This window comes from Vigna unguiculata, chromosome 1 (assembly GCF_004118075.2).
Source record: "Vigna unguiculata cultivar IT97K-499-35 chromosome 1, ASM411807v1, whole genome shotgun sequence".
NCBI lineage: Eukaryota > Viridiplantae > Streptophyta > Magnoliopsida > Fabales > Fabaceae > Vigna > Vigna unguiculata.
In genome coordinates, this window is record NC_040279.1 from 35,250,070 (window position 1) to 35,267,129 (window position 17,060).

The window sequence follows — 17,060 nt, forward strand, 5'->3', positions numbered from 1 at the left end:
TAAACAATCATCCTTTTAGTATTGAATACTTGATATTATATTTCTTTTACCATACTTTTTTATTATTTTGAAAAAATTAATTAATTAATATTGAAACAGTATAAAGCGGCTAAGAGTATATACCGTTACTCGGTGAGAATGAAAATAAGACAAAAATTTGATAGGACGAGAATGAAAATGAATTTTTTAATAGGAATGTAAATTTATTAATCTGAGTCCATTTGAGAAAAGACTATTTTACATCTCACCTCTAACTCCATAAATTAGGAAAAAAAGAGACCATTTCTGATTCGGGTTACCAATTGAAATTTTGAAATGTGAAAAATTAAAGTTTTAATAATAATAATAGTAATAAAAAAAATCAAATAAAAAATTACATCTCCGATTTCTATAATTGGGAAGAACAATTATTTTCCAACTTTCTATTTAGGCAAAATGTATTGAACGTAGTAATTGGCTATCAGTTTTACTTTTGCGACCACCTGTATGATCGGTCAAGGAAGTGATAATATCCATTGATAATTTTTTTCATTTCATTTTCTTAAAGTGCATGCACCTACAACCATTGCCATGCTCCATTGTGGAGTACAGAAAGGGACACTCCTCTCAATCTCATGTGGGGAATTCTCCTAAACATACCGTAAATACATTCTATTTGCTTTCAAAAATGTTCTCAAACTCATTATCATAGACCTTGCGGGGAATTCAAACATATTGGTTTAAAGTTTTGGGACTGGGTGATTTTTTTTATGTGATTTAAACTCATGATTTATCGTTATTGAGTCTTTCATGTAAATACCTAAAGAGACTTAGGAGTAGTATCAAAGTTAATTGACTACAATATATGTAAATAATCCAGTTAAACAAATATCTTTTAAAGAGTTAAATTGCTTTGCAATCTTCTCTTTGCTCCACTAATGAGTGTTTAAGACAGACCAATTCAATGTTTTTGCTCAAAATTAGTTTTGTTTTATGTTTTATAAACCTCAAAATAAAGCATATAAATATTGTGACACCCTTATTTTTACCCTCTATCAGCTGATTATAAAGATAAACTTTTAACATAAAGAAATATGCGTCCAATTTATACATAAAAAATTAATAACACCTTAAACCTGAAATTTTAACATAATGAATTTATCAATCTTTTTTTTACATTATATTTAATTTTACACATTTTTACTCAATGTAAAATTTAAATTTATTTTTAGATTTTCAATATATATATATATATATATATATATATATATATATATATATATATATCTTCTCAATCAATTCATGGGTAGTTGCTATGTCTCAAGTTAACTTCTGTTTCAATCTTCAACTTTCAGCGTTGAATGAATATAATGAAAGAGTGATAGTTGTCAAAACTAGTGATTAAATAGGAAACTAAATTCTGTTTTTAAGCAGCTCATCAATTGACCAAGCAACATATATAGGCAAAAGCTTAAGAATATTCATTTATGAAACTATAGATTTAAAATATTTTGCAATGCCAATTAAATGATATTTTATTAAGCTATTTTTTATGAAATCCAACAATTTTATCATTTTCTCCAAAACTTAGCTAAATATTACGTGGGGCAATAATATGTTACGGGCTTCAACCTGGCTTATAACGAAGTGAAGAGTATTTTCATTTCTTATCCCGGACTGATAGGAAAGAGATAAATGCAAAGAAGAGATAATAATTTGCATTCATTTATATATCACTCTATTTATATATATGTATCCCTAAAATTTTCAATAGCAACACACTGATTTCACGAGTCTATGATCTAGTCTGCTAGTTCTTTTATGCGTCTGAAACCAACTTAATACACCTACAAATGAACTTGGCAGCATACAAATAGCACAGCAAAAAGGTAAAATTTGTTCATAAACATGTGCTGAGGAAGAAAAACTACGTAAAGCCTTCCAAATTCTGATACCAATGCAGCAGCAGGAGGAGAAACCCTACCTAATTGGAGGGACAAAATAAACGAAGGGTAACTAAGAAAAGAAAACCATAACCTGGTCTGATAAAACACAGCCACTGAAAAAATCCACGTCAGCAGTCTTATATTATGTTATAGAATAATAGTATAAGATGGGAATTTCACGTTCTGTGGAAGATATCAAAATCCCTGTTGAAAAAAAAAGCAAGAATGGTGGTTAGTGATGTGCATAGAGAAAGTGCAATATCACTGTTGATAATTTTGACGTGGTTTTAAGAGGAGCAGCAAGCAGCTAATAGCCTCTTCATTTTGATTTTTATTTTATAATTTTGGTAAAACGCTCTCCAACTCCAACCCAGTTATCCAACATCACCAAGCTGGCTTACACCCTAATCCTTCACACACCGTAGTTCATCAACAACTGGTTTGCACTTCCATCTCAGAACTCCTTCTCCAGCCATCGCAATTCTAACCCCAATAAATGGCTCCCCTCAACTGCCAACTGCCATCATCATCCTTCACCTCAGATATCCCTCACAATCACCACCATGCGTTCCACCAACAACACCACGTGTGCTGCATCAAGCACCGGAGCCTCTAACGGTAGTAACACAGGGCGCCACCCTGTGTACCGCGGAGTGAGGCGTAGGAGCAGTGGGAAATGGGTTTCTGAAATCCGTGAGCCCAGAAAACCTAACAGGATTTGGTTAGGGACATTTGCCACCCCGGAAATGGCGGCTATTGCCTATGACGTGGCAGCGCTTGCTCTTAAGGGGAAGGATGCCGAACTCAACTTCCCTGACTCCGCCTCTTCTCTTCCCGTCCCTGCTTCGTCCGCTGCTCGTGACATTCAGATGGCGGCGGCCAGTGCTGCCGCCGCCGTCGGAGCGGCTAATGATGCACTGAGTGAAGGAAGCCGAGGAGGGAATGTTTCGGTTTCAATGGCGCAAGAGTTTTCTGGGGGAAACTTAAACCACTTTGTGGATGAGGACTTGATCTTCGACATGCCCAATATTCTGGTCAACATGGCTGAAGGAATGCTACTCAGCCCTCCTCGTTTTGACAATTTTTCTGCTACGGATTATGACTACATGGATGAAAATCCTAATCTCTGGGGGTTCCCTTACTAGTTACTATCCATGGTAAATAACCTTTTATACTAATAATGCAAAAATCTTAATAAGGAAAGGTATAATTAATAAGTAATATGTAATAATGAATTATGGGAGAAGCCTTGTATCCAGTCTTTGCTTAGACACCAGGAAAGGTATAGTGTGTGTGGAAAGTGTATCTTTCTTAGTCTCTTTCCATTTGGTTTTTCTTTTTTGTCTTGTGTACAGTACTACCTAGTTATACTGAGGTTTGTTGCTGTTTCACCTCGAATCTATGTATATGTAATGTTTATGTAACATGTTAATTAAATAATCTTTTTTTGGTTATTGATATATATGTTACCTTAATTCTCAGCTGGTATATTTGCAGGTGCTCTTTCTGGTAGGTTTAACAAATTTGCTTAATTTGGAGACACTCATATATATATGCCACCGGCCATTTTATTTTAGGTTTCTTGCAAAGCATAATTAAATGTCTCCCTCACTTCAAACAGAATTTTTTAAAACCTAGTCGTAGGTTGCTACTAGTGAGAAACTTGGTTTGAAGAGATCCCAGGGAGCAATTAAAATGACTGAGGTTGAAATAGAAAAGAAATTCGAATATTAATGCATTGTGGTGTTTCCCTAGCTTCATTCTCTCCGTGGGGATTTGATAAAAATGGGAATGTAGAGAAAAATGAGAAAGCAGATATGGTAGCTAGTTTGGTAAAGAAAAGGGGGCAAGTGGTGGGAAGGCTTAATCATTCAGAATTGATTATTACTTCATGGAATTAATGAGTGCTGGTATCATAATCATGTTTCAGCCTACTATTTTATTGAGGTTACAAGAATAATGTAGGCAAAATCTAGCTTCTTGGAGGCTGTTTCAAACTCAAGCATCTACTTGTGGTCCACCTTAATTACACTTTTGTTGATGTTTCATTCTCAAGAAAATAGAGTTTTTAAAGGAGAAAAGTTATTATGTGGATACGAAAATTGAAAGAAAGGCATCAAAACCAGAAACAAAGACAGGTGTCAAATAAAATGAATGGTATAAAAAAACTATAGATTAAAATTATGTAAAGAAATAATATATAATTCTATTCCAAAGTTTTATTCAACGTAAAAAACACACACCATTGAGCATATTTTTGTGATATTGACACCTTACCTTCCCTTGATAGGTATTGGTTCTCAAGTCATGCATGCGTGTAATTCCATACGTGTATATATTAAAATGTTTGACTATATGTTTGTGCATGTCTTTGAAGCGCACCAAATTCAAGTAGTATCAAAAGAAACACGCAGCAATTCTTGCAAAAGTAACGATAAACATAGCATGAGAGAAACGAGAGGAAATAAAAAGGGATAGAAAAAAAGTACAAAAAGAGTGTATAATTTAGTATGTTCAATAAAGTAGTTATAGGACTTATTCAATACAATTGACAATTGTCATACAAATTTTCTTATCTGCAAACCATTTAATGATAAAAAAAATCTGAGACTATGTATTTGACGGGTGAAGTTTGAGGGGAATTCCTAATTAACTTTTGGAAAATTCGACAAGCGCTTAATGGGTGTAATAAATTGAGAAAATGCATAAACAAAAGATCTGTTAGACATGTATAACACTTTCATAGTAAAGACTCAAGTTGAAAGTTAATGAAAGTGAATATTATTTTATTATTTTTAAGATTATTTTGTCACACTATATCTAGAATTAGTAAACATATTAGAATACAATGATATATTTGTAATGTAACAGGCCTCGATGCATTAGTTATGAATTGGAATAACTCTGTCTTATGATGTAGTTTTTCAATATTCTTTCATTTATCCAATTGTTATTGTGATTGTCTCATTATTTTTAATTTTCTTTAATTTCATATTAATAAATATTGTTTCTATCCTCGTGATAAAATGAAAAAATACTTTGGTTTAAAGAAAACAATTTAATAATATTGTAATGAATATAGTTATTATATGTCTATTTGAAAATTCATATTTGGTAATTAATATGAAAATAGTCATTCTTTGTAAATTGGTATTGTCCTCTAACATAATATATTATATTGCAAAATACTATGATAGGAGATAATACCAATTTGTTCAGTACTTTTTGGAGTGTAAAAACATTACGAACAATATAATATTTGGTCTGCGAAGTGTTGATGAATCAAATTTCAACAAAAGTAAATTTAGCCCATAAAAGAATTGAGGTGGGTAACTTATGTAATTTATGTAAGCAGGTGGAGGATAATACTAATTATATGTTGTGGAGGATAATGTTAATCATATGTTTTGTACTTGTTACATATTTGGGTCAGTTTGTGGTCTTTGTGATCAGTGGATAGGTGTTAGATATGTTCGTCATAATATGTTTTCCTTTCTCTTTCAACACTTCTATGCATCTAGCCTAAATAAAAAACAAAATAAAGTTTAGAAGGTGTTATGGGTAGCAATAATTTAAAAGGCTTGGAAGCATAGAAATAACACAATATTTAGGCCACGCAAGGTAGATGGTGAGAAAATATTTAAAATTTGTTCTTAAAAGACCAAAATCATCTTGTGAAAACCCTTCAAACTTCTTGCTATAAGAAAATAAATTTATGAACTCAAATTTATACACTAATTTAAAAGTTGTATTTTAATAAATATATGATAATTGTATATTGTTAGCTATTCTTTTAAACAATTTTATAAGGTAAAAAATAATTAGTCACTATATTGATTAATTTAAATACCATTTTATAAACTAAAAATTATTAGTATTTAAAATATTTTCTATCATAAATAAAAAATTATAATTGATTTGTAAATTAGAATGCAAATTTATCTATAATATTAGCCAGCAAGATTTTAGTTACCAATTAATTAGGGACTAACTTAAACACTAATAGTAATTCACAAACTAGTTATCATTTTTTATTCATATATAAATATAGAGAATATTTTACATACTAATAATTTTTACTTTATAAAATTATATCTAATTTAGTTAATATTTGACTAAGGATTCTGATATTTAAAATGGATTGTTATTTAATGATTTTGTATATAGTATACCTTTAATCAAGTAAAAAATGAAATTATAAAGGTGAATATTGTTATGTATTTTGATGATTATTATGTAAAAAGTACAAGATAATACCAAAATAAATTCGTTTTCTCTCTTTTCTTAACCCGATTCTCTTAATGATAACAATAAAAGTTATTAAAATAAATTTAAACTACTAAAAGTAAGAACATTTTATATAAGAAAAATGATTTACTACTGTAGGCATTAAAACAAACTGACTGACCTGCCTTATAGAAAAATTGTGGGTTTGAAAATATGATCCACCTGCATACTTATGGGCCCATGGGATTGGCCCACATATGTGGACATTTTGACTTAAAAAAAATAAGTCTCGGACATCATAATTCTAATTTTTAAGCATCAAAACAGTCTAATAAAACAAACATGGAGCATGCATGAACACAACCTAATATAACAAATCAAAATCATCATCACAATTTTAATATTTGAAGCATCAAAACATTCAAATAAAACAAGTCCTAGAGCATAAAAACAAGTTCAATAAACACCATTGTAACAGTCCTAGACCATAAAAGTGTCTAATAAATAACATCAAAACATGAACTTATTACTAAGTTAGGATAAGAGGTGTTAGATTATGCGGATCATGGGTTAGCTCACGCAGGCCACAAATTATGTGGATCGAACTTTGATGGATCTGACTTGCAAATTTAATATCTCAACTCGTCCTATTATTTTTGATAGACCTAAGATTGGACCGTCGATCTAAACCCACGTTGTCATGAATAATTTATAAAGTATTCACTTGTTTTTATAAAACATAATCTTTTTACTATTTATTTATTTATTTTTTATTTCATCTGCTATCCAATTTTAATTTTCAAATGGTTTATTTATATTTAGACAAGGAAATCATCACTATTCGTAAAGATGTACTCGTTGCATTATCAAAGACGTTTATTTTATACTCTTAATTAAATTAGTTTCTAAATATGTTTTTACAATTTTAGATATTTTTCTTAAATTGAAATTTTAATCTCTCTAATTCTTTTCATCTCTTTAATCGAAAATAATTCACTTTTAGTCAAAAACTGCTGTCTAATGGAGCTTAAAAAACGCTATTGAAACGTACGTGTGAAAAAATATAGAATACTTTCAAACTAAAAGAACAAAAAAATGGATAAAATTTTAAATAGATTAAAATTAAACTATTAAGATTACTATACGAGTAAAATATAGTTTTAAACAATTTTTACCCATGATATTAATAATTTAAATCTTTAACCCACCACTCTGGATAAAGATTAAATTATGTTTATATATACTAACAAAAACTCATACGTTGTCATGTCTGTATATTTATATTTTTTTAATTTTTATAAAAATTGAGTTAATATTAATAAATAATATATAATTAATTCTTAGAATAGGCTTCATATATTGTTAAAGATAGAAATACTCTATTAAAAATAAAAAATGATTTTTTTTTACAAACTACAAGTTACACTTCAAAATTTGTAAAGATTTGTTTAGTTACCTAAACTTTTTTAGAGGCAATTACAACTGTCTTATCGAAAACCACTAATTAGTGACAAAATATTTGGTACAATGAATTTTGTCCAAATCCAATCCACAATTACAAATTGCACTGTAGTTTTCACTGTGCCACTGCCACACCTTGTCTTCTCTCTTTCAAAGAGTTAAGGCAAGTGGGCCCATTTATAAAGACCTCCATAAATGCTTCATTATATACAATGTTTAGCTAATCCCTCTTCATAACACAAAATAAATAAATACTATACCCCTGTTATTGGATAATGAAATAAAAATCCTTATCAGAAAATTACAATCCCATATTGACCCATAAAAGTTAAATTTGTCATTCGACAAGAAAAATGGACTGAATCAGTTTTTTTTTTTTTTTTCAAGATGTCCAGATAAAAAGAATGAAAAATGATAATTTAGTAAAGTTTCTTTTAACAAGACAAATTACTTATTTAAATAAAGAAAGTAATATTTTATTATTTTAGTTTAATTAAAAAAATTATTTTTTTTAATTTTTTTTTTCAAATTTGTCAAAAAAAAATTGTCAAAACATAATTTTCCAAAAGAATCAGTTAAACCACATGAAAGTTTAAAAAAGAATCTTTATTCATGTCTACTTATTGAGGTCATGACATGATTAAGATCATAAATTACTTTAATTACTCTTCTTTTCAGTATACACAATGTGAATTAGGAAAACCTTGCTTTATCCTTTTTTTCTGACCGAAAACGTGTAACTTTAAATATATGTAGAATTTACCTCAATAGCAAAATTGATAGTTATTGATTTTTTTTGAGAAAGTGAATTTGGATCTTTAAACGGGTACGTTAATAATATTTGGATTTTGATATTGAATTTGGAGCTCATTTAGAACAAGAAACCTAGCGAGAGTACCACTATCACCACTACTCTAAAGTAATAATAGGGGTATAGTATTTATTGTTTTTTTAATGGCAGTACGTAGCCAGTAGATGATGTTTTCAAAATTCACATAATAGTAAAATCTTGCAGTCATTTCTAAACATAGATTTGGTGAGTAACCCCGAAAGAAGTAGTAGAGAGTGGCAACACAATAATCTAGCTCCACTAATTTCACATAAATCAATTCATCAACTCTATCTAGGTAACATAAACCTTTCTCAACTCTGCCTCCTCTGCATACATCATGATCGGTTAACATATTCTTTTAATTATCTAATTCTTATAAAAAATTCAATTAAATTATTAGTTTTTATTTAATGTTAAATTTTAGTTAAAATTAATAAATTAAATTACTTCATCTAAAAGTCTAAATATTTAAATTTATTTTATTTTGTAGGTAAAATGATGTAATGTATACATTATAAAAAACATTTAATATCAATATAACTAAAAGGATATAATTGAATCATTTTAAAGAATTAGAAAACTAAATTAAATCAAATAAAAATAAGAAATTTAATTAAATTTTTCATAAAAGTTAAATGATCAAAATAAAATTTTAACCTAACAATAACTAGTGTTGTCTTATTAACTCACACCAATTGCTTCCCATAACTTATATTACTCATCCCATTGCGAGTCCAAGGATACTTTAGCGGAAATTTTACAGTGTAATTTATTTTAGTTTTATAGAAATGGACAATTTTTTAAGAAATTACGTTTTGAATAAATCATGTTTTATGCAACACAATGTTTTTTTTTTGTTGAGAAAAGTGGACGACTAAGGTGAACACAACTTTAAAGTTACTCGGCACAAACATAATTTTGATTAGTTTGATTTGTTTTTATTTTAATTGTGGTGAAATTGTTTCACTACAACAATTATTTAAGTTGAAGTTGTGAATAAATAACACAATTTTAGTATTGTATGGATTAACCTGAAATTATGTAATGTTCGTACAATTGTAGTGTGTTTGAGGTTAGTCATGCAAATGCAAATAGAGCACTTCACCATAAATTATAAGAAAAAAAAAGGAAAAAGTTTATAAGTTGTGTGTCACACAACTTTATTAATAATACTAAACATGTGTTGACCAAATATGATTTTATATGGAAAGTCCACTCTAGTCTGGAAGTCAGATTGCATAAAAACGACCTTTTTACAGCGAAGTTGTTTCATATAGGGACTTTTTACATGTTCTTAATTTTTTAAAAGGTTAATTTTTTTTTATTTCAAATTACGTTAAAAAATTGTTTCATCTCTCAATTATATATATATATATATATATATATATATATATATATATATATATATATATATATATATATATATATATATTGTCCTTACGCTTTATTCAAGTTAAATAAAATATTCTTCTCATTAAAATGTAAAGACAAAATATAAGTATATATCTAATTATGAACAAAATGCATTTTTTAAATAATTTTAAAAGAAAAATATATTTAATCATTTTTTAAAGATTGGCCACATATGTGAAATGGAAAAAAAGTTACACATATTTGATAAATTTTCCTACACTCTGTAGCTGAATAAATATTCAAGTTGTTAGTTATTTTTATACAAAATAATTAAGGATATTGATAAGTTACTAACTTTTAAATTTAATAAAGAAAATTTTTGTAATGATTAAAATTAAGGGTTAAATATATTTTTGATCTCTTAACTATCACAATAAAATTAAAATTAGTTTATATTTCAAAACTTTACAATAATTTAATTCTCAAATTCAGAAATGACTAGATTTAATCCTTAAAAAGAAAAAAAAATTGCTAAGTTGTAAAATGGCTTTCAACCATGGAATATAATGTTTTGAATATGTCACTATACACGTCTCAATTGATTTATTCTTCTCGAGTGAATCTGATGGGAAAAAAAAATTAGAAAAGAGGAAATTTTGCAAGCTTCAGTCCAACTCAAATTTGTTTCTTAAAGAACAATCCAAATGATATTTTTCCTTTTTCTTTACTTCAAGAGACGAACCACACAGAAAAGAAGATTCAAATAAAGAAAAAATGGTAAAATTTCATGGGCCAGCAACATTGGCAGTAATAAACGAATCTAAAAAGAATTAACGAATTTTGTTACAGGTTTAGTTACCCTAATCCATATGATTGACAATTGATAATTATATGAATCATCTGAAAATTACATTCCAAGAGTAAAAAACTAAAGTTGAACAAAGTCTCACTATTTGTTGTCGTCATCTTTAACAACCTCTTGGGTAGAAAGATATCGAACCTTGAAGCGTTCAAGCTTCTCTTGAACAGGTTGCCGAAGACCACGGGAAGTGGTGTTCTGGGTTTCTTCACTCAACATTTGTTCTACTTTCTGGAACTCATCGAAAACGCGATTCACAAGCTTAGATACAAGGGCGACTTTCCTTTGTCCCTCTTCATCTTTTACCATGCTTGGTGGCACATAATTCTCATCAATCGGTTGTTGTGGGGGATAAATTGTTGATGATATTCCTAAGGTCGTGTCATAACTATTCGAGGGTCTTACCGGTTGAGGAAGTTGATTTAACAGAAACTTTTCACTTGAAGCAGTCATGGAGATGGGTATTGCGTGGTGGATGCAAAGGGAAACCTGTTAATTTGGGTGGTTTTGTTCTGTTGTGAATGAATGATAGAAGATAAATGATGAGGCAAGACCAAATGTCTAGTATTTATATACCAGAATTCTTGACAGATTCTGGGACCAACCATTTCACAATTCAAATGTTAAGGTGACGGTCAAAGGAAGACCGTGTCTTGCAGACTTCACCATTTTGATTCCTTGTGCTTTCGGCCAAATAAGACGTGTCACTGTAAACTACCTGGGAGAGTCACGAAACCTTCCATGAATGGATATTTTGTGCAGAATCCAAATTTAATTTATTATTTAAAAGCTACTAAACGTATTTATAATGAATTCCTTAAATTAAAAAAAAAAAATGAGAGATGAAAAAGTCTAAAAAGAAACACAACATCATCTCACGTGTGGATGATTTTCCATATATGAACGTCATTGAAAAACATTTTTAATGAACAGCTAAGATTCTAAACAGATGATGATAGGTGCAAGCTCATCTTTGCAAAGTCCGCATTCTTTGGGCCATAAATTTGTCGCCCGTAAAAAGGCCCACTTTTTTTTTTCCTGCATTTCCATAAAAGCAGTAGTTTTCAAATAATTGAAATAACTTTGGTAAGTTTTTTAATTTCTACATCAAATAATTGAAATAAGTAACGCTTTTTAGTTGTTAAATTGGTCAGGGATGACCAAATTATTAAATATTGAAATAAGATAGAAATTTTCAGTAAATATTTAGCAATAAAATTAAAATTTGGTTAGTAATTACTTTGTAATTAGGACTTTTGTTACCATGTCATTTTGGTCATTAAATGATTTTTTTTATTGTGAATATTTGTGACTTATGTAATTCAAAATAATTATATTTTAAAATCTAAAATAATCATATTCGTATATTATGTAATTTGTAATATCCACATTCTCATAATATCAATCTATATATATATATATATATATATATATATATATATATATATATATATATATATATATATTCCCATGCTTTTTTCTTTAAAATAAGTATATTCCAAGAAATTATAATCCACAATAACCATACATCCTAATGGGGGTATACTACAGCAAAGTTATTCTTGAACTACCTAATTCAAAATAATCATACTCCCAAAAATAAGTAATCTAGAATAACTATATTAGTGAACACATTGAATAATTAACCATATTACAACTCCAAAATTGCCGTACTTGAATGAACAATATTCACAAAAACACTACCATACATTTTTTTTTTTATCAACAAGTAAATATATATATTTATTTTGAAACACCAGGTATACAAATATAAAAAGTTTTCATATAAAATAACACTACCCTACATACTTCATATTAATTTAAATAATCGAATTTACAACACATGTTTCTATCCAATTAAATTTATCTTGAGTGAACCGAAAGTAAACAGTGATTTTGGCTACAAGATCCTAAACTTTTCGTTCCAAGACGACTGGAGCGTAGATCATTGTTTTGCGGAGTCTTTAAAATACTGAGAAGCCGCAAAGTAGGTCTGAGCCACCGTGAGAAGCAGCAATACGGAGGCGGCAAGAAGAGAGATAAACGACCATGGCGTATCAAAGTAAGTGTACTTGAAGCTAGCCCACTGAACGTGCCAACTGTTTCTGTAATATCTATGAACATCATTGAAGAGCTGAGACAAATAACACAAATCCAAATCAACCGCCACATCTTTTCCGGCGTTGTTGACGAAGCTGGCAACTTCTCCTTCAGTCCCAAAGTGGTTCTCGACCACATTCCGTTCACACAAATACTCAACGTCCCTGTAAGTGTTGACGAGACAGTCCAAGAGAGTGACGTAGGCCGTGAAGTGCTTGGAGCAGCCACTGTAGCACTGCTCAAACGCCACGCAGTTCAGCAAAAAGCAACTCATGAAATCGTCCATTGTAAGCGGTGGCATTTCAATCACGCCGCGCCTGAACGTCACGTGAAGGAAACTCTCGCTTTCCTTGCCGGGGTTGATCTTAATCCCGGCCCTACGAAGCTTAGAGACGCAGTGGATCACGTGGGTCGGCGTGGTCACTCTTTTTCTCGGCTCTCTAGTTTCTTCGTGGTTCGGAATGAAACTGGAACGAACCAAGTCGAGTAAGTGTTTTCCCTTCACGTTGGCCCAGGCAGCAACATCTTCTGCTCTCTGCAACGAGTTGTTGAAGAACATCATGGCGAGAGTTGACAGAGTCCACGTTGACTTTTCTCCCGGTAGTTTCGTAACTTGGAATAACCGGTTCAGGAGGAAGAACGGGATCTGGTTTTCAAGCTTGAGAAAATCTCGGTAAAAGAAGGGTAATATCCAGGCCATGGTAACAAGAGGGTCGTCGCGTTCAAAGGGTACTAATCCAACGACTTTGCGAAAGAGCTCAACGATGAAACACCCGTCGAGGATCATCATCTGGATGAAGTCGTGAGAGTCAAGGGGGATGGTTTCTGAATAGCACTCTCTGGCTTCGGATTCTAAAGGGGCAAGGGCTTTGAATAAATCATCTAAGCCAAAACCTTTGGTTTTGGTTCTGTTGAGAAGAGAACCGAGGTAACGCCACTTGTGTTCCTCGATCATTTTGAGACGAGGTTGGGCATGGTGGTATGGTCCTATGGACACGATACGAGGTGTGTAGGCTTTTCCGTTGACCTCGATTAGGCTCTGCGGTATCCTGAAGATGCAGCACAATCTCTTCCCCGCTGATTTGCTTAGCAACTTGGGATTCTCCGAAATCTTCATCTCCATCGACGCCAACCTTTCTCTGTCTATTACCTTCCATATGTCTATTGTGTGCTGATCATTGGCTTCTTCCTCCATATCCATGCTATTGGAATCTTCACAATGATTGCTTATGTTTCAAATGTGTTATTGTATAGGTTGGACTTCATACATATGTTAGACTTGAGAACAATTCATATTTGTCAAATTTCCAAAAGATTACAAAATCATTCGGCCACAAAAAGTGTTTGGCATCTGAACAAAGTCTCTCTCAGTCACATCAGCATATGCTGATGATTTTTACATTAATGATTTTGAATTAGCTATAGATTTTCTTTTATAGGTTTTATTGCTATACATTATGTTATACAGGTATTATTTATTAAATTAAGAAATTTTATTAATATTATAATTATTAAAGAATAATTTTAAAAGAACACGGTATTAGAATTGGTAGAACTCAGACAAAGTTGCCTTCAAAATATATTAAATTAGATTTATAAAGTTTACTAAATTAGAAATGAAGGAAAGTAGGGGAACAAAGACTATTGATCACTATCAATATTTGACGAGAATTAGGTGGTAAGAACTATATAGGGACAAACGACTTGTATTAATTTCAATGTGGCCACCTTATTAATCAGTAGTTTGATTTTTCCACAGCTGTCGCCATATTTGAAGTTTCAATTTGTTTTGTCCAAGTAAACGGAGATATAATATTACATTATTTTTTCTTGGCAAGTGTCAAGAACTTGATCTTCCTGGAAAAGTAAGGTGTGTCATTTGCTTGGACTTGACACTATTAGAATAAAAAATAAAAAACTTAATGGTAGTGTATACACATGCCACTATTCGAACCTTAAGAAAAAAAAAGTCCTATAGTTTGCATTTTAAACTGAAGTCAATTTCAATGGGTTGAATCCCTCTTTCAAAACATGAGAATATATGGATTAGACAAAACCTAAGTAAAAATTTAAATTCAAATACGGTTAGTATTAAACATTAAATTATGACGATATATATGATTCCAAAACAAGATATGGTGACATAAACTTCTCAATTTTTTTTTCTATGACATTCTTGAGAGTAGGCTGTTCCCATATTTCTTAACTAAATTTTGATAAATTTCTCTTACAACCTGAGTTGTAAACTTTTAAGTAATTTTCAATTTTTCCATTTTTTCATTTTTTTATATTTCAAACTCATTTAAAATATGTCAACTCATGTTATAAAAGGAAGTTGTCAAAATTTAGTTGTTATAGTATATTATCCTTCTCCTAATATGCATCACATCATTGATAAAAAATGAATAACAAAGTTATAATTGATTAAAACTTTTAATTAAAACTTTTAAAAAGAATTGTTTGTACCTTTCATTTCAAATTTGAGTAACCGATTTTTAGTACAAATAAAGGATTTCATAATATTTTAGAAGAAAAAAATTATGATATATTAATTGAAAACTTTCATACTAAAAATTGATTTAAATATCACTATTGTAAGTTGAATGTTATGTCACGTATCAATAATATGACATTTGGAAATCTTAATTGATTGTCCTTCTAATGTCGTAAAATATTAAAATGTGGATGATGTTTAAAAAATGTTTTTTCACATTCAAATAAGGAAAAAGTTATTTTGACACTATCATTTTCAAATAACTACCATTTCATATATGCGCGACATGCATAAATGTGTTGGGTCTGATTTGAAGTCAACATGTGTGCATAGATGAAGGCCCAATTCATAAACTCACAGTCCATCTCCTCTTTGCAGGATAACGGCTAAACGTAACCACATTCTCGTGGAAGTCGAGATAACCCCGACATACGTCAACCACCTACCGCGATCCTAGAAAAAACTGAAACAAGGACAAGCTGGAAACCTCTATAAAGTTAAGCAGCTACTCTCCAAAGAAAGTTCGACAAAAAGAATTGAGAAAGACACGACTACAGAGAAAAAGTATCCTATTGCGACCATTGTACACCTTGAATTCCCTTTTGCGAGAACACATATTATGATTCAATGCTTCTTCTTTGGTAAGATACAGAGAGCTTGAAAATTTCGATGTTCCTATTATAGTATTTCTTGGTTAGACATCTTCACTCATGAAAAATAGAATACTTGTGTTAAACATAGGGGTGGGCAAAAAATTTAATTTTCTTGATCCAATCCACTCCATTTATAATCCATTCTATTAAAAATCTAATCCATTTAAAATCCATTTAATGGATATGGATTCCAATATAATTTACATTTTATATATCTTATGGATTGGATATCCATTTTATAAATCAAGATTTTTAAATATGGATAATCCAAAAAATCCAATCCAAATTTTCAATTTAAATTTAGTTGGGTTAGACTAAAGGTTGAGATGAGCTATGCTAAATTCATACTTGGATGGGCCTTGCTCGACGACCTATACGGATCGGACAGGCCCGACAAACCGAACGAGTCGATCAGGCCCAATGACCTGATGAGTCACGCGGACCCGAAAACCCGAACGGACCAGGCAGAACCAATGACGAAAACAGGTCAAGCAGCCCAAAGACCAGAACGATTCAGGCAGGCCCAAAAACCTGAACAGGCCTGACAACCCGAACAGGCCCGAAGACCCAGATGGGTCGGACGACCTGGCGACCCAGACAGGCCCGACGACCCGGATGGGCCTGACGACCCAGATGGGCCCGACGACCTGGACGGGCCCGACGACCTGGATGGGTATGACGACCTACACGGGCCTTACGACCCAGATGGGCACGACGACACGAACGGGTCGGATGACCCGAATGGGCCCGACGATCCGGACGGACTTGACGACTTGGACGACCCTGACGGGCCTGGCGACCCGGACGAGCCTGACGACCTACACGGGCCTTACGACCCGGATGGCACGATGACACGAACGAGCCCTACGACCCGGACGGGCCCTACGACCTAGACGGGCTCGACGTCCCGGACGAGCCCTACGACACGGATGGGCCCGACGAGTCAGACGGGCCTGATGACCTTGACGTACCTGACGACCCAGACGGGCCCCACGATTCGAACGTGCCCGACTACCCGATTGGGCCCGACTATTTGGACCTGTCCGTCCAGGTCGTCTGGCCCGTCTGGGTCGTTGGGCCTATTTGGGTCGTCTGGCCCGTTCGCGTCGTCGAGCCTGTTTGTGTTTTCAGGCCCGTTCGGGTTGTCTAGCCCGTT

At 31.8% G+C, this 17,060-nt stretch overlaps 2 protein-coding genes across 2 annotated transcripts; one reads left to right on the plus strand and one right to left on the minus strand.

The window, feature by feature from the left end:
- The first annotated feature begins 2,190 nt into the window (after positions 1-2,190).
- LOC114162997 (ethylene-responsive transcription factor ERF024) lies at positions 2,191-3,343 on the plus strand. Its single transcript, XM_028047036.1, has one exon. It carries the CDS (start codon positions 2,489-2,491, stop codon positions 3,068-3,070), a length of 582 nt encoding a protein of 193 aa, XP_027902837.1. The 5' UTR covers positions 2,191-2,488; the 3' UTR covers positions 3,071-3,343.
- A 9,077-nt stretch (positions 3,344-12,420) lies between these two features.
- LOC114196231 (UPF0481 protein At3g47200) lies at positions 12,421-14,165 on the minus strand. Its single transcript, XM_028086816.1, has one exon. The coding sequence runs from the start codon at positions 13,956-13,958 to the stop codon at positions 12,603-12,605; it is 1,356 nt and encodes a 451-aa protein (XP_027942617.1). The 5' UTR covers positions 13,959-14,165; the 3' UTR covers positions 12,421-12,602.
- Between the last annotated feature and the right edge of the window lie 2,895 nt (positions 14,166-17,060).

Excerpts from the sequence above, each read along its gene's own strand:
- LOC114196231 (XM_028086816.1), bottom strand. The coding sequence starts at position 13,958 with ATGGATATGGAGGAAGAAGCCAATGATCAGCACACAATAGACATATGG.
- LOC114162997 (XM_028047036.1), top strand. The coding sequence starts at position 2,489 with ATGCGTTCCACCAACAACACCACGTGTGCTGCATCAAGCACCGGAGCC.